Source organism: Stenella coeruleoalba (assembly GCF_951394435.1).
Source record: "Stenella coeruleoalba genome assembly, chromosome: 11".
In the NCBI taxonomy this organism is placed as follows: Eukaryota; Metazoa; Chordata; class Mammalia; order Artiodactyla; family Delphinidae; genus Stenella; species Stenella coeruleoalba.
The window spans coordinates 68,474,996-68,493,776 of record NC_137157.1 but is presented as its reverse complement, the minus strand read 5'-3'; the positions used below and the strand labels follow the sequence as shown (position 1 = coordinate 68,493,776).

The following is an 18,781-nucleotide window of genomic DNA, read 5'->3' as shown; positions in this document are numbered from 1 at the left end:
AAAAACTCCAACAGAGTCATAGATAACTAGAAGGCCATGGACATACATAAGGTTTGCACACGTCTAGGGCTGTGTGCAAGCTTAGGAAATATCTGAGAAGTACCTACACTCTCATTTCTGGCTGATGTCAAGGCTCTGCTCAAGCAGGAAGTTAAGGTTAAGGAAGAGTTGTCAACTGCTTCATCTAGTGTTGAAGATGCCCACACATGCACACAGAGCCTCTTGGCAAAGACTGGAGATTACTGGTTCCAAGTATCTCAGGAAATCACTACCCAGTCATTAGTTGAAAACTAATCAGATAGAGACTTTAGTGATCACATGAGACAAAGAATACAGACTTTACAGTTAGTTCAGAAAAGTCACTGAACAAACAAACAAACAACAACAAACAGCAGTAACAACAAACTCTGGGAAGATGGGAGAACATGTGTAGAAATCTGTGTATCTATGTAGACCTATAACAAGTAAAGAGATGGAATTAATAAACAAAAAACCTCACACAAATAAAAACCCAGGACCAGAGCCTTCATTGGTGAACTCCCCCCAAAGTTTAAAGAATTAGCACCCTCCCCCTCCAAAATACTTCCAAAAGATAGAATAGAAAAGAACACTTCCTAATTTGTCATATGAGGCCAGTATTTCCCTCATACCAAAACTAGGCAGACATAACAAGGAACGAAAACTACAGACCAATATCTCTTGTGAATATAGATGTAAAAATCCTCAACAGAACACTAGCAAAACAATCCCAGAAGCAAATAAAAAGGATCATACACCATGACAAAGTAAGATTTATCCCAGGAATGTAACATTGTTTCAACATGTGAAATCAATCAATGGAATACATCATACAAATAGACTCATAAAGACCACATGAGCATCTTAAGAGATGCAAAAAAAGCATTTGACAAACTGACACATTTTCATTATACAAACACCAAGCAAACTAAGAATAGGAGGGTATAATAAAGAGAATCTACAAAAAAATCCATAGCTAACCTATTCAATTATGAACATTGAAAGTTCTCCTCTAAAGAGAAGGATATCTGTTTTTACCACTTCTACTCAACATTGTTTTGGAGTTTCTAGCCAGGGAAACTAGGGAAGAAATGAAGTAAAAGGCACCCAGATTTAAAGGAAGAAATAAAACTACCTGGATTTGCAAATGATATACTTCTGTATATAGAAAATGCTAAGTAATCCACACAAAAAAAGAACTGTGCTCAATAAATGTGTTTAACATACAAAAATCAATTCTATCTCTACACATTATGAACGGACAAGCAGAAAATGAAATTAAGAGTATAATTTCATTTTCAGGAGCATAAAAGATTAATAAAATTTTTAGGAACAAAATTAACCAAAAAAGTGTAAGATTTGTACAATGAAAACTATAAACTATAAAGCATCCTTGAAATAAATTAATAAGACCTAAATAAATGGAAAGACATGTCAATTCACGGATTGGAAGACATTATTAAGATGGCAACATTCCCCAAACTGATCAAGATTCAACGTAATCTCTAACAAAATCCTAGCTGGAGTTTACCCAGAATATGACAAGTTGATCCTAAAATTTATATAGGAATGTAAGGGACACAGAATAAGCAAATAATCTTGAAAAGGAAAAGCAAAATTGGTTCTCTCACACTTCCTGATTTCAACACTTACTATAAAACTACCTTACTATAAGACCAAGACTATGTGGTAACGATATAAGGATAGGCACATAGATCAGGGAACTGAATTCAGAGTTCAAAAATAACTCTTCAGTAATAGATAATTCAATGAGGAAAGAACAGTTTTTTCCAAAAATTGTGTTGGAACATCTGGATAGCCACATGCAAAAGGATAAAGTTGGACCCCACTTCACATCATATACAAAAATTAATACAAAGTGGATTACAGACCTAAACGTATCAGCTAAAATTACAAAATTCTTAGAACAAAATATAAGTGTGAACCTTTGTAACCTTGGATGGGCAATAGTTTCTTAGAAATGATACCTAAAGTACAAATGAACAGAAAAAATAAATTTGACGTCATCAAAATTAAATACATTGGTGCACAAAAGACACTATCAAGAAAGTGAAAATGCAAGAGAAAAAGTTACAGCTGACACCACAGAAATACAAGGATTATAAAAGATTACTGCTAACTATATGCCAACTAATTAGATAATCTAGAAGACATGGATAAATTTCTATAAATGTTCAATCTCCCAAGACTGAACCAGGAAGAAATAGAAAATATGAACAGACCAATCACATGCACTGAAATTGAAACTGTGATTTAAAAACTCCCAGCGAACGAAAGTCCAGGACCTGATGGCTTCACAGGTGAGTTCTATCAAAAATTTAGAGAAAAGTCAACACCTATCCTTCTCAAAATAGTCCAAAAAATTGCCAATGAAGGAACACTTCCAAATTCATTCTACAAGGCCAGCATTACCCTGATACCAAAACTAGACAAAGATATCTCACACACACACATACACACACACACACACACACACACACACACACACACACACACAAATACAGGTCAATATCACTGATGAACATAGATGCAAAAGTCCTCAACAAAATATTAGCAAACCAAATTCAAGCGGGATTTAGTCCAGGGATGCAAGGATGGTTCAATGTCCACAAATCAATCAACGTGATATACCACATTAAGAAAATGAAGGATAAAAGTCATATGATTATTTCAATAGTACAGGGAACATACCTCAATATAATAAAGGTTATATATGACAAACCCACAGCTAACATCACACTCAGTGATGACAAGTTGAAAGCTTTTCCTCTAAGCCTTCTTCTAAGATCAAGAACAAGTCAAAGATACCACTCTCACCACTTTTATTCAACATAGTTTTGGAAGTTCTAGCTACAGCAGTCAGACAAGAAAAAGAGATAAAAGACGTTCAAATTGGAAAGGAAGAAGCAAAACTGTAACCATTTGCAGATTACATGATATTATATATAGAAAACCCTAAAGACTCCACCAAAGAACTATTGGAACTAATGAATGAATTCACTAAAGTTGTAGGATACAAAATCAATACACAGAAATCTGTTGCATTTCTATACACTAACAACAAACTATCAGAAAGAAAAATTTTAAAAACCATTCTATTTACAATTGCATCAAAAGGAATAAAATACCTAGGAATAAATTTAACCAAGGAGGTGAAAGACCTGTACTCTGCAAACTATAAGACATTGATGAAAGAATTGAAGATGACACAAGTAAATGGAAACATACACCATGCTCATGGATTGGAAGAATTAATACTGTTAAAATGTCCACACTACCCAAAGCAATCTATAGATTTAATGCAATTCCTATCAAAATACCAGTGGCATTTTTCACAGAACTAGAACAAAGAATCCAAAAATTTGAATGGAACCACAAAAGGCCTGGAATAGCCAAAGCAATCTTAAGAAAAAAAACAAACAGAAAAAAACCCAAAAAACCCTAAAGCTGGAGTTTCCATGCTCTTGGATTTCAAACTGTATTATAAATCTATAGTAAACAAAACTGTATGATACTGGCACAAAAACAGAAACATAGCTGAATGGTACAGAATAGAGATCCCAGAAATAAACCCATGCTTATATGGTCAATTAATCTACAACACAAAGCTAGGAATATACAATGGGGAAAAGACAGTCTCATTGATAACTGGCATTCGGAAAACTCAACAGCTATGTGCTAAAGAATAAAACTGGATGCTTTCCTTACACCATATACAAAAATAAACTCAAAATGACTAAAGATTTAAATGTAAGGTCTGAAACCCTAAAACTCCTGGAAGAAAACCTAGGTAATACGCTCTTTCACACCAATCTTAGCAGTATTTTCTTGTATACATCTCCTCAGGCAAGGGCAACAAAAGCGAAAACAAACAAATGAGACCACATCACAATAAAAACCTTTGGCACAGCAAAGGAAACTATCAAAAAAGTGAAAAGACAGCCTACTGAATGGGACAATATATTTGCAATGATATATCGGATAAGGGGTTAATATCCAAAATATATAAAGGACTCACACAACTGAATATCAAAAAAAAGCAAACAATTCAGTTTAAAAATGGGCAGAGGATCTGAATATTTTTCCAAGGAAGACATACAGATGGCCAACAGACACATGTAAAAATACTCAACATTACTAATCATCAAGGAATTTCAAATAAAAACTGTGATATCACCTCATACCTGTCAGAATGGCTATAATCAAAAAGACAACAAACAAACAAGTGCTGGCAAGGATATGGAGAAAAGGGAACCCTCCTGCACTGCTGGTGGGCATATAAATTGGTACAGCCACTATGGAAAATATTATGGCGTTTCCTCAAAAAATTGTGAATGGGAATTACCATATGATCCAGCAAAATTCCACTTCTGGATATTTTCCTGAAGAAAACAAAAACACTAACTCAAAAAGATATATACACCCCAATATTTATTGCAGCATTGATTACAACATTCGAGATATGGAAGCAACCTAAGTTTCCATAAACAGATGAATAAAAAAGCAATAGATAGATGATAGATAGATAGATAGATGATAGATAGATAGATAGATAGATAGATAGATGATAGATATAGGTAGATAGATAGATAGATATATGGATGATGACAGAGATATATGCTGTACCCCTTACACTTATACAGGGTTGTGCGTCAATTATATCTCAATAAAACCGGAAGAGAAAAATTTTTTAAAGCAGCCAACTATGCAGGGACAGATGCCAAACCGTCCCTGGTAGTCGGTTTCAAAGTTGTCACCGCTTCAGAACTGCACCAGAGTTTAACATACATGTCGCTATTATTCTATTTGCACCATCCAACTGCCAGCGATTTTATCCCTTAGATTGATATGCACACCATCATCTGCTCCCATGTTCAAATTTAGACCCAGTTTCAACTGGGTCAAATTTGAAACTCAGCTGTGTTTTCCAGGAGCGAAAATTCTCAACTTCCTTTCTTTGCCTTACCTGTGATGAGTTTCCCGTTACCACAATATACTTGCAGGGAGGGTTTCTGCACTTTCTGACTGCAAGAGGTCTGGTTGAAGGATCGCAGAAACTTTCATTCACTTGCGTGTTTTGTGCACCCACGCACTTCACTTGCCGATGTGTCTCTCTTTTCTTACATGACGTTGAACACTAGAAATACAATGACGAAATGAAGAACACATTCTTTCACTGAAGGGTTGTCTGAAAGTGTACTTGACAATACTCACATCCAGCCACTCTCCCGCCACCCAATGGTACTGTATGCAGTCCTGACGCCAACATTGTCTCTGAAAATAAGGCCGTGTGGACTGATCACACTTTTCTTCTGCCACCCGACCAACACCTCGCAGTCTGCAGTACACATCCCTTTGCTGAACTCCAGAGCCACAGGTCACAGAGCACTATGAAGAAACCCAAACGATTGGAATAATTAACTAACAAATATAAAATTATGTAAAAATCGCAAAGTAGAGCAAAATTATACCATGCATTAGATAGAAAATACATGCAAGAAGTATTTTTAACATTGCCTGGTCTGGAGCACCTATACAAGTATACAAATAGATGTTCTTTATTTTGCAATACCTATTCAAGTCTTGTAGAAACTATGACCAGATACTCCGTCCGAATTGATAGCTCTCTCTTCTGACTTAAACATACTTAATATCTATAAAATTTACCACACAAACTATTCTACTACTACATTGCTTTTGAACATTATTTAAATATTGAAATTACACTGTATTCATAATCTCCCTCAAAGCAACAATAATTTCCAAGTTTGGGTTCTATCCATCTTTATACCTGCCGTCCCTATTACAGCTTGGGGATCCAAACATTTGCTGATTTGTTGACTCGTGATTGTATTTCAGTGGAGAGGTGTTTTGGGAAACTGATCGTGTAAGCTTACAGTTTACTTAGACAACCTTGTCTTAGCCTCTCCTCTCACTTGTCTTATCTGTACAAAGAAGGTTTTGTGTTATTTGTAAAATTTCACAGAACATGTCCCACACATTTATTCCTCGCAACAGCTCTTCAAAGGAGGCACCAGGGCTGAGGGCCCGGGACTTAGCTAAGAGATGTTAAGTCATTTGCCTGAGCTGCTACGTGAAGTCAGTGGCGAAGCAGGTTTAAGCCCACCTCTTTCTGACTGCAGCCTTTGAGCTCTCCCCGTGCTGCCTCCACAGGATGGAGAAGGACTTGGCAACTTCTCAGGGTTTTCTCAACTCTGCAAGGCCAAGCCATAAAACAGCAGAGCCTGACCACCACCAAGAGCTAGGATGCCAACATTAATAAAGTAGGCAGAACGTCTGAGGGTATTTATTTAATTTGTGAGCTTGGTTTTTATACTCTTCGTTATTCCAGAAGGGATTGGAGGTCATATTGAGTGTTACATGGGGCCTCATGGCTGTTCGCAACTATGACAGTGTAAGGGTGAAACTTCAGGTTTTTCATTAAGGTCTCTGTTTCTGCAGGATTCACAGAGTCAGTGGTTGCTTTTTTCTCTAACAGTAAATATGTCTCTGCAGAATATGGTTTCACCATGAATTTTAAAACACTTAAAGCCCACAAAACCTAAGGACTTAGTTCACCTGTTAGACTCAAGTTCCTCTTATAAACTCTTGCAACAGTTTTACTCTAGCGGTACCTTTAGATTTAGTTTTCTGTCTTGTGTGTATAAGCGGCAACCACTGACTTAAAAGAGGATTTTTATATTTTTTTAACTTACAAAGAATATTATGCATATCTATATTGCTTACTTATATTGACCCTCATCTTATGCTTTAGCAGTTGAATTTTGACAGCTCATTGAATGTTTTCACAAAAAAGACATGGCTCCTTTGTATGGAGATAATAATAACTTAATATGTATTTTGTGCAGGGCACAATATTAAGCAGACTAAGATGTCAGGTTGTAGTTTAACTTATCTGAACCTTTGGTGAAATGTTTAGTCTATAAAATAAGGCTCCTGCAAACATTTTCCAGTAATAATTTCACAAATATAAACCATATTCAGAAAAATTCCTACTTCTAAACCTGAAAAAAAAATCCTGAAAATAAATTTCACAAAACACAATTTAGCAAGAAGTTGATAAATAGCGTTTTCTACAGTTCAATAATCCACAGTGGCTGACTGATTCTCTGACCACAGCATGCATTTAGAAGAGTCCACTGACACCATAGGGGGCTACTATAATGGACCTCACCCTCAAAAGAAAAAAAAAACTGGACTACTGCTTGGAAGAACACAAGTAACTTTTGTTTTCCAGCATTTTTTAGAGCTAAGAGTACAAAAGAGTAAACTGATGTGATTTCAGATTTGAACAGAGGAGAGAATTCTTTGCTTAAATGAAGTATTTCTTAGCCTCATGTCATCGATAACCCTAACTGCCAAGTCCAAGAGACAATTTTCAAGTCTTTTCTTAGTTAATCTCACTGACACTGTCAGCACCAGTGACCACATTCTGTTGAGCCTTTCTGGCCTCTGTGATTGAAATCCCCTCTGGTTCCAGGTACTCTCCTCTTGTAGTCCTTAACTGACTCTATTTTCTCTGTTTAGCCTTTAAATGTTAGCGTCTCCCAGGGTTCTCTTTATAACTTGCTTCTCTTTATACCCTCTGAGCTCTTCCTGAGCAATTTCTTCTATGTCCCAATAATTTCTAAATCTGTTCTCTCCAGCCTTGATCATAATTCTGAGCTCTCCATTTATATTTTCATGTATTTACAAGGAATTTTTCATGTATTGACAAGACTTTTCATGTATTTTCTACATAGATATGTCAAAGGCACCTCAAATCCAACATTTCCAAAGCCTAACTTATCGTCTTTGCCCATCAGCTCCTCTTACGGGCTGCGGATGCTGTGAAGACATGATAACTCACTCTTATGTCCAGCGACTTATTAGAATGACCTCCCAAGGTACAGCTGTAACTCCAGAGTAGTCACCCTTATTCAACAGCTTTATTGAACCACATTTTTATAAGTATGTTAAATTTTATCTTTCTTTAAAAATCCAAGTAACTCAAATGAAGGCAATGCGAGTCTATCATTACGAGTATGACACAAATAATTGATTGGAAGGCACTAACTGACCACCACTGCATAATTTAACTCAGAGAGGAAAAGTCAGCCAAATTTCCTATTCATGCATACATGTACTACAACACTGCATAGCCTGGTGCTTTAAAAACTTGACAGTGGAAGTGGAGAAGGTAAGTTTTAGCCAATCCACAGGTACTGTAGCTGTTTTAGCTACTGTAGAGCAGAGATGAAGAAATGTTAGAACATGCATTGCCAAATGGGTTCATTAAGGCTAACTCACTCTGCTATTTAATAAAAAAATTATTTAAAATGTAATAGTAAAGTCCTTTCTTGATGCATTATTTATAATTTCTTGTTAATGGATTAAGGTTTTGATTTTATTATAGTCAGTTATTTGTAACTATAGTTTATTTCAAATTCATCAATACTGTAGCAGTAGTATTAGCAGTAGTACAGGATTTTGAGTTAGAAAAGACTCTAGGAATATCTAATTCCAATTCCTCTTCCATCCTGAAATCCATTTTACAGCAGTAGTGAATGAATGAATATCAAACCTACCCATACTTCCACAGCCTCAGTATGAGTAAGTTCACTGTATCCTGAAAGCAATCATTTCATTTTTGGGTGACTCTGAAGTTTTAGCAAACACCCTCCTATATTGAGCTGAAATATTCTTCCGTAAACTTTACCCACTGTCTAGAACCTGTCCTCATCAACATAGAACAAATTCATACTTACTTTCATGTGAGAAAGTATAAAGGTGTGAGGTCTGGAAAGGGAGCAGCTATTTTATGACCATTAGGGTTGATCAACAGAATCACAGAAATGCCCATCCAGCACCCTGCCATTGTGGAGCTACTGAATCAAACTTAAATCTAGTGACCTTCTGGTCTTGTTTTGTAAAGAATAAATGACTTTGAGTTCGAGCCACTAACAATCAGTACTTTTCCTACTTGCAACAGAACACAGTGGAACTGATACAGAATAGTTATAACAATTCAATTGGGCTTCTCTGGGGATTTGGTAATTTGTCAAGACTTTTCTTACAGTGTGGGTCTCAGAATAGGTACTGCTCCAAAAATCTGACCAGAATTTATTAGTGCAAAATTTTGAACACGCTTCATGTATTAATGTAGCCTAATATGTTGCTAGTGATTTAAGCAACTACACCATATTCAATACATGATCAATTAAACCCTCAGTTATTTTCCTAAGATATGTAAAATCCATATATATCTTAAATTTATGCAACAGGTTTTTATATATAAATAAGCCTGTAATGAACTCAACACAACATAGGAACTACGTTTCTGTTGAATGCATTGTTATGTGTCATCCAGTGACATTCTGCAATTGTTGACTTCAGATGCCTTGTAAGAGGGGAGATACATTGCTAAGGAAGTAAAAGACATTGCTAAGGAAGTATAAAGATGAGCTCATGTAAAATGATAACTATAAAATAATTATGACAGCAACTACAATAGGGAAGACTCAGACAAGTGTTCAAATGCTCACCCCCCGCCCCCATCACTTCCTGGCCTGTGACCTGCACAAGCTGTTCAGTACTTAACCCCTGTAAGCTGTTGTTTCCTCATCTGCATAATGAATACCTACAGTTGGGAAGAATACAGAAGTCTCTCAGCAGTGTCAGGAACTGACTGTCCCTTGCTGCTTCCGTCCTATTCCCATTTTTTTTCACTTTTCTTACAGAGATACAAATATTTTTGCCTTGAAAAGTTTCTCGACACATGCCTCAAACCAAAGAGTATTAGTCATCTCAGCCCACTCAAAGATAGACCATCTTAAGTATCAAGAAAGATGATAAAGGAAGAGAGTTAACAGGCAGCATAGAAATTCAAAAGCAGAATTGCTGGCACTAGCTAGAAAAGATTGAGAAGCATAGCTCATCCAGCCCCAGAACAAAAAGACATCCTCTCTGACCTTGGCCTCAGCCTGTCTTCCTGGAAGAAAACTCACTTAACCTGGGTGTAAAGATGAAGAGGCTCTGCATTCTTGGTCAGGGGCTGTGGGGACTTAAGATTTACTATCTTTTTAGATTATAAAAGATATATATGGGCTTCCCTGGTGGCGCAGTGGTTGAGAGTCCGCCTGCCGTTGCAGGGGACACGCGTTCGTGCCCCGGTCCGGGAAGATCCCACATGCCGCGGAGCGGGTGGGCCCGTGAGCCATGGCCGCTGAGCCTGCGCATCCGGAGCCTGTGCTCCGCAACGGGAAAGGCCACAACAGTGAGAGACCCGCGTATCGCAAAAAAAAAAAAAAAAAAAAAAAAAAAGATATATATGTATACATCACATTTTTTTCAAATATGACTATATTTGAAATCAAATATTTAAATCAAATATGATTTATATATGTATTTTGGAAATATAGAAAATATGGAATTACAGAAATACAAAATCACTTAACCATGTCAGCATTTAGCAAATAGTTTCCAAAAAAATTTTTTTCACATTAGGTGTTTTGGGAAAGGGGGGCACTAGCCGGTAGACTTGTGAGATTTTGGAACTCATATCACATTTGGTTCCAACTCTGATCATAAAATACTACAAAGAAAATAATGGGTCCCTGAAAAGAGGGACCAAGTAAGTGGCTGCTATCACGAGGCTCTAGATTCAATAGGGTTGCCTGAGATTCTTCAAGTATCTTTCTAAGCTGTCCGGCAAGTTTGCCATGATCAAGGGGAGGTAAGAATTCTGGATGATTTTTTTTTTTTCTGAGTATAAAAACTACGTTTGGATGGCACTGAACTAAGCATGAGACCATGAGGATGCTAACACCCCATGCTAGCCTTAAAAACTTGAATTTACAAGTGAAGCTGGTATTCCCAAATAGGTAAAATTAGGTGAAAACAAAAACAAAAAGCCTGGTTCCAGAAATAAGAGGATGAGGCATTTTTCGTTTTAAATGATTCCAGTATTTATTTTGCCTCTAAACGTATACATCTGGATCCTAGGGACAAAGGACTCTATATAGCAATGTTTGTTCCTGTTTGGCTGGAGTCATTAAAATGCATTACTAAATCCTTTCATTAAAAAAAATGATATCAAATACCAAATGAAGAGTGTTAACTTCAAAACTCATTTGAGCACCTCTGTGGTCACAGTTTGCCAAATAAGTCTTTCCATTAGAGGTACAATGTAAAATAGTAATAAAATGAAATTATAGTGAGGGATTCTAGTAAAGCAATTTTACAATTTATGCAGTTGGAACAAAGTAGCAACCAGTGATTATCCTGTAACTACCTCTGAAATTACACTTCTGTTGAATATATTATTATATGCAGCTCACTGACAGCCTGCAATTGTTAACTTCATGTGGGTACTTTTTATAGAATAAATCAAAGCCAGCGACTTTACTAGTGGTCATTTGTTTCTGGCAGAGTTTTGGGGACTGTGTGGGTGTATGAAGCTAATTTCTATGACAAGGAAAACCAATTCAAAGAAAAAAAGCCGACGCGGTACAAAAGCATCTGTGTTTTTTATAGTCTTTACATATTCATATCTGTATCTTAGAAACCCCTGAAATACATCCCTTTAGTGAATCTTATATAATTTCAGAGTTGGTGGCAAGCCAAGGACAAGTTGTTAGCACCCATGATTGATTCACTGTTGTGGAGCTGGAGGTCAAGGGTCAGGAAGTGTTCCTCATGAATAGCAACCACAGCAGCTGCAGCAGCTGCAAGGCAGCAAAAGAATCCTGGGGATCAAAAGGGATGCTGGTGGCCAAAAAGCAGAGTCTCTCCTGCCTCCAGTCCCATCCACCAGCGTCTCCTGCCTGCTGTCATTGAGAGAAGCTAGGGGATAACTAACTGAGGGGTCAGGGGAGACAGGATGGACTCAGTGTTTCTGTTTTGAACGACTTAGTAGGTAGTAGTGGCATTCACTAAATAAAACAGGTTAATGGGATATCTTTTAAATAATGGTCTCTGCTAAACCACAAAATTAATTTTATTTACTGTACCAAAATTCAGGGTAGAAGTAAGTGCTCAGATATATATGTTTTGCTTTGAGAAGAAAAACAGAGACATGTTTGCCCCTAGTTTTCAGTCAAAGATGAACCACAATTCTCAACACACTAACACTTGACAGAGGCTAACTCTTCTACACAGAAACCTGAGATGCTCACTCAATTTGGGAGCTTTTTATTCAAAAATAATGATGCGCTGACACTGTCACTTTAAAAGCTGGTGCTCTGCCACCAAGGATCTGATCTCACGGAGTGAAGGATGAAAACTTAGAGGCCCAGGGAAACCCCACTTCCAGCTCCTGTCTGAACCCCTACATTCCTAACATAGCTCCAGCATCAGACAGAGACAAGGAAGTTCCATCAGCAGAAGATGAGCTCTTTTTCCCATCGTAGGACTAGCTCCTCTAAGACACGGATAAGTATCCTGAGATACTGCTGAGAGCAGCCAGATAGCTTTGCTGAAAGCCTAGCCCCACTGAAATCAGGCCTCAGGAAATTATTCTAGTTATCATTTCTGGCTTCATTTCTGGCTTTTTCCTCCTTAATACTTCCCAGGCTGGTCTTTGCTGGACAATCACATTCAAATATATGGCTTTCCCAGTTTAGATCTGGAGCTTACTTCCCTGAGTGTGCCAGAGCAAGTATCCATCACCCTTCTTTTATAAACTGAGTTTTCAGCCTTGGTCTCATCTCCGCAGCAGCTTCATTTTTGCTGAGTCTTTCCAAGTGTGTCCACTCTCTGGCCTTAGACCAGCTGGGCTCCCTAGTTCTGTCATTTCCCTGACTCTTAAACCATCTCCAATCATGATCCGTCTGGAACTTACCAGTTCCTTTTCCAAGTTGCAAACTCAGCTCAAATCCAAGACTTTAGTGTGGAAGCAAGACAGTTACTAAACACCTCATCAGGTATATTTTACTGTTAGGTCACCTGGAATAATATTATAATCATCAGTAGCCTCCCTAGTATTCAGTAACAGAATTTCTTGTAAAGTTTACAACCACAAAAAAAAAAACAAAAGACTAATTTGTTGAGCAGCCTCAGAAACAGCGGATTAAATCTCCACAATCAACTTGATGTACCCTGCATCTGTGGAATACATGAATAGACAATGATTCATCCGAAATTGAGGAGCCGTGTGGATGAAAGGCTCTTGGTGCTCCAGCCAGAAGTCAGGGCTCCGCCTCTGAGGTGGGAGAGCCAACTTCAGGACACTGGTCAACAAGAGACGTCCCAGCTCCACATAATATCAAATGGCGGAAATCTCCCAGAAACCTCTATCTTAACACCAGCACCCAGTTTCACTCAACGACCAGCAAGCTACAGTGCTGGACAACCTATGCCAAACAACTAGTAAAACAGGAACACAACCCCACCCATTAGCAGAGAGGCTGCCTAAAATCATAATAAGTTCACAGACACCCCAAAACATACCACCAGACGTGAACCTGCCCACTAGAGAGCCAAGATCCAGCCTCATCCACCACAACACAGGCACTAGTCCCCTCCACCAGGAAGCCTACACAACCCACTGAACCAACCTTAGCCACTGGAGACAGACATCAAAAACAGCAGGAACTACGAACCTGCATCCTGCAAAAAGGAGACCCCAAACACAGTAAGATAAGCAAAATGAGAAGACAGAAAAACACACAGCAGATGAAGGAGCAAGATAAAAATGCACCAGACCTAACAAATGAAGAGGAAATAGGCAATCTACCTGAAAAAGAATTCAGAATAATGATAGTACGGATGATCCAAAACCTTGGAAATAGAATGGACAAAATGCAAGAAACAGTTAACAAGGACCTAGAAGAAATAAAGATGAAACAAGCAACGATGACCAACACAATAAAAGAAATTAAAAGTACTCTAGATGGGATCAATAGCAGAATAACTGAGGCAGAAGAATGGATAAGTGACCAGGAAGATAAAATAGTGGAAATAACTACTGCAGTGCAGAATAAAGAAAAAAGAATGAAAAGAACTGAGGACAGTCTCAGAGACCTCTGGGACAACATTAAACACACCAACATTCGAATTATAGGGGTTCCAGAAGAAGAAGAGAAAAAGAAAGGGACTGAGAAAATATTTGAAGAGACTATAGTTGAAAACTTCCCTAATATGGGAAAGGAAATAGTTAATCAAGTCCAGGAAGCACAGAGAGTCCCATACAGGATAAATCCAAGGAGAAATACGCCAAGACACATATTAATCAAACTGTCAAAAATTAAATACAAAGAAAGCATATTAAAAGCAGCAAGGGAAAAACAACAAAAAACACACAAGGGAATCCTCATAAGGTTAACAGCTGATCTCTCAGCAGAAACCCTACAAGCCAGAAGGGAGTGGCAGGACATACTGAAAGTGATGAAGGAGAAAAACCTGCAACAAAGACTACTCTACTCAGCAAGGATCTCATTCAGATTTGATGGAGAAATTAAAACCTTTACAGACAAGCAAGAGCTGAGAGAGTTCAGCACCACCAAACCAGCTTTACAACAAATGCTAAAGGAACTTCTCTAGGCAAGAAACACAAGAGAAGGAAAAGACCTATAATAACGAACCCAAAACAATTTAGAAAATGGGAAGGAACATACATATCGATAATTACCTTAAATGTAAATGGACTAAATGCTCCCACCAAAAGACACATTGGCTGAATGGATGCAAAAAAAAGACCTTTATATATGCTGTCTACAAGAGACCCACTTCAGACCTAGAGACACATACAGACTGAAAGTAAGGGGATGGAAAAAGATATTCCATGCAAATGGAAACCAAAAGAAAGCTGGAGTAGCAATTCTCATATCAGACAAAATAGACTTTAAAATAAGGACTATTAGAAGAGACAATGAAGGACACAACATAATGATCAAGGGATCGATCCAAGAAGAAGATATAACAATTGTAAATATTTATGCAGCCAACATAGGAGCACCTCAATACATAAGGCAAATGCTCACAGCCATAAAAGGGGAAATCGACAGTAACACATTCATAGTAGGGGACTTTAACACTCCACTTTCACCAATGGACAGATCATCCAAAATGAAAATCAATAAGGAAACACAAGCTTTAAATGATACATTAAACAAGATGGACTTAATTGATATTTATAGGACACTCCATCCAAAAACAATAGAACACACTTTCTTCTCAAGTGCTCATGGAACATTCTCCGGGATAGATCATATCTTGGGTCACAAATCAAGCCTTTGTAAATTTAAGAAAATTGAAATTGTATCAAGTATCTTTTCTGACCACAACACCATGAGATTAGATATCAATTACAGGAAAAGATCTGTACAAACACATGGAGGCTAAACAATACACTACTTAATAATGAAGTGATCACTGAAGAAATCAAAGAGGAAATTAAAAAAAACCTAGAAACAAATGACAATGGAGACAAAACGACCCAAAACCTATGGGATGCAGCAAAAGCAGTTCTAAGGGGGAAGTTTATAGCAATACAAGCCCACCTTAAGAAGCAGGAAACATCTCGAATAAACAACCTAACCTTGCACCTCAAGCAATTAGAAAAAGAAGAACAAAAAAACCCCAAAGCTAGCAGAAGGAAAGAAATCATAAAAATCAGATCAGAAATAAATGAAAAAGAAATGAAGGAAACAATAGCAAAGATCAATAAAACTAAAAGCTGGTTCTTTGAGAAGATAAACGAAATAGATAAACCACCAGCCAGACTCATCAAGAAAAAAAGGGAGAAGATTCACATCAATAGAATTAGAAATGAAAAAGGAGAAGTAACAACTGACACTGCAGAAATGAAAAAGATCAGGAGAGATTACTACAAGCAACTCTATGCCAATAAAATGGACAATCTGGAAGAAATGGACAAATTCTTAGAAATGCACAACCTGCCAAGACTGAATCAGGAAGAAATAGAAAATATGAACAGACCAATCACAAGCACTGAAATTGAAACTGTGATTAACAATCTTCCAACAAACAAAAGCCCAGGACCAGATGGCTTCACAGGCGAATTCTATCAAACATTTAGAGAAGAGCTAACACCTATTCTTCTCAAACTCTTCCAAAATATAGCAGAGGGAGGAACACTCCCAAATTCCTTCTACGAGGCCACCATCACCTTTATACCAAAACCAGACAAGGATGTCACAAAGAAAGAAAACTACAGGCCAATATCACTGATTAACATAGATGCAAAAATCCTCAACAAAGTACTAGCAAACAGAATCCAACAGCACATTAAAAGGATCATACAACATGATCAAGTGGGGTTTATTCCAGGAATGCAAGGATTCTTCAATATATGCAAATCTGTCAATGTGATAAACCATATTAACAAAATGAAGGAGAAAAACCATATGATCATCTCAATAGATGCAGAAAAAGCTTTTGACAAAATTCAACACCCATTTATCATAAAAACCCTGCAGAAAGTAGGCATAGAGGGAACTTCCCTCAACATAATAAAGGCCATATATGACAAGCCCACAGCCAACATCATCCTCAATGGTGAAAAACTGAAACCATTTCCACTACGATCAGGAACAAGACAAGGTTGCCCACTCTCACCACTCTTATTCAACATAGTTTTGGAAGTTTTAGCCACAGCAATCAGAGAAGAAAAGGAAATAAAAGGAATCCAAATTGGAAAAGAAGTAAAGCTGTCACTGTTTGCAGATGACATGATACTATACATAGAGAATCCTAAAGATGCTACCAGAAAACTACTAGAGCTAATCAATGAATTTGGTAAAGTAGCAGGATACAAAATTAATGCACAGAAATCTCTGGCATTCCTATATACTAATGATAAAAAATCTGAAAGTGAAATCAAGAAAGCACTCCCATTTACCACTGCAACAAAAAGAATAAAATATCTAGGAATAAACCTACCTAAGGAGACAAAAGACCTGTATGCAGAAAATTATAAGACACTGATGAAAGAAATTAAAGATGATACAAATAGATGGAGAGACAAACCATGTTCTTGGATTGGAAGAATAAACATTGTGAAAATGACCCTACTACCCAAAGCAATCTATAGATTCAATGCAATCCCTATCAAACTACCACTGGCATTTTTCACAGAACTAGAACAAAAAAATTTGCAATTTGTATGGAAACACAAAAGACCCCGAATAGTCAAAGCAATCTTGAGAATGAAAAAAGGAGCTGGAGGAATCAGGCTCCCTGACTTCAGACTATACTACAAAGCTACAGTAATCAAGACAGTATGGTACTGGCACAAAAACAGAAAGATAGATCAATGGAACAGGATAGAAAGCCCAGAGATAAACCCACACACATATGGACACCTTATCTTTGATAAAGGTGGCAGGAATGTACAGTGGAGAAAGGACAGCCTCTTCAATAAGTGGTGCTGGGAAAACTGGACAGGTACATGTAAAAGTATGAGATTAGATCACTCCCTAACACCATACACAAAAATAAGCTCAAAATGGATTAAAGACCTAAATGTAAGGCCAAAAACTCTCAAACTCTTAGAGGAAAACATAAGCAGAACACTCTATGACATAAATCACAGCAAGATCCTTTCTGACCCACCTCCTAGAGTAATGGAAATAAAAACAAAAATAAACAAATGGGACCTAATGAAACTTCAAAGCTTTTGCACAGCAAAGGAAACCATAAAAAAGACCAAAAGACAATCCTCAGAATGGGAGAAAATATTTGCAAATGAAGCAACTGACAAAGGATTAATCTCCAAAACTTACAAGCAGCTCATGCAGCTCAATAACAAAAAAACAAACAACCCAATCCAAAAATGGGCAGAAGACCTAAATAGACATTTCTCCAAAGAAGATATACAGACTGCCAACAAACACATGAAAGAACGCTCAACATCATTAATCATTAGAGAAATGCAAATCTAAACTACAATGAGATATCATCTCACACCAGTCAGAATGGCCATCATCAAAAAATCTAGAAACAATAAATGCTGGAGAGGGTGTGGAGAAAAGGGAACAATCTTGCACTGCTGGTGGGAATGTGAATTGGTTCAGCCACTATGGAGAACAGTATGGAGGTTCCTTAAAAAACTACAAATAGAAGTACCATATGATCCAGCAATCCTACTACTGGGCATATACCCTGAGAAAACCAAAATTCAAAAAGATTCATGTACCAAAATGTTCATTGCAGCTCTATTTACAATAGCCCGGAGATGGAAACAACCTAAGTGCCCATCATCGGATGAATGGATAAAGAAGATGTGGCACATATATACAATGGAATATTACTCAGCCATAAAAAGAAATGAAATTGAGCTATTTGTAATGAGGTGGATAGACCCAGAGCCTGTCATACAGAGTGAAGTAAGTCAGAAAGAAAAAGACAAATACCGTATGCTAACACATATATATGGAACTTAAGAAGAAAAAAAAATGTCATGAAGAACCTAGGGATAAGACAGGAATAAAGACACAGACCTACTGGAGAACGGACTTGAGGATATGGGGAGGGGGAAGGGTGAGCTGTGACAGGGCGAGAGAGAGTCATGGACATATACACACTAACAAACGTAAGGTAGATAGCTAGTGGGAAGCAGCCGCATGGCACAGGGATATCGGCTCGGTGCTTTGTGACCGCCTGGAGGGGTGGGACAGGGAGGGTGGGAGGGAGGGAGACACAAGAGGGAAGAGATATGGGAACATATGTATATGTATAACTGATTCACTTTGTTATAAAGCAGAAACTAACACACCATTGT

The 18,781-nt window shown here is 37.5% G+C and overlaps 1 protein-coding gene across 1 annotated transcript in view; it reads right to left on the bottom strand.

Annotated features, from left to right (window-relative positions):
• ADAMTS20 (ADAM metallopeptidase with thrombospondin type 1 motif 20) overlaps positions 1 to 18,781 on the bottom strand; it is a 193,911-nt gene that overhangs the window by 28,410 nt on the left and 146,720 nt on the right. The window contains exons 30-31 of the mRNA XM_079938384.1: positions 5,254 to 5,427; positions 5,006 to 5,176 (exon numbers count right to left, since the gene is read on the bottom strand). Coding sequence (XP_079794510.1) covers positions 5,006 to 5,176; positions 5,254 to 5,427 — 345 coding nt within the window. The remainder of the gene's footprint in view (positions 1 to 5,005; positions 5,177 to 5,253; positions 5,428 to 18,781) is intronic.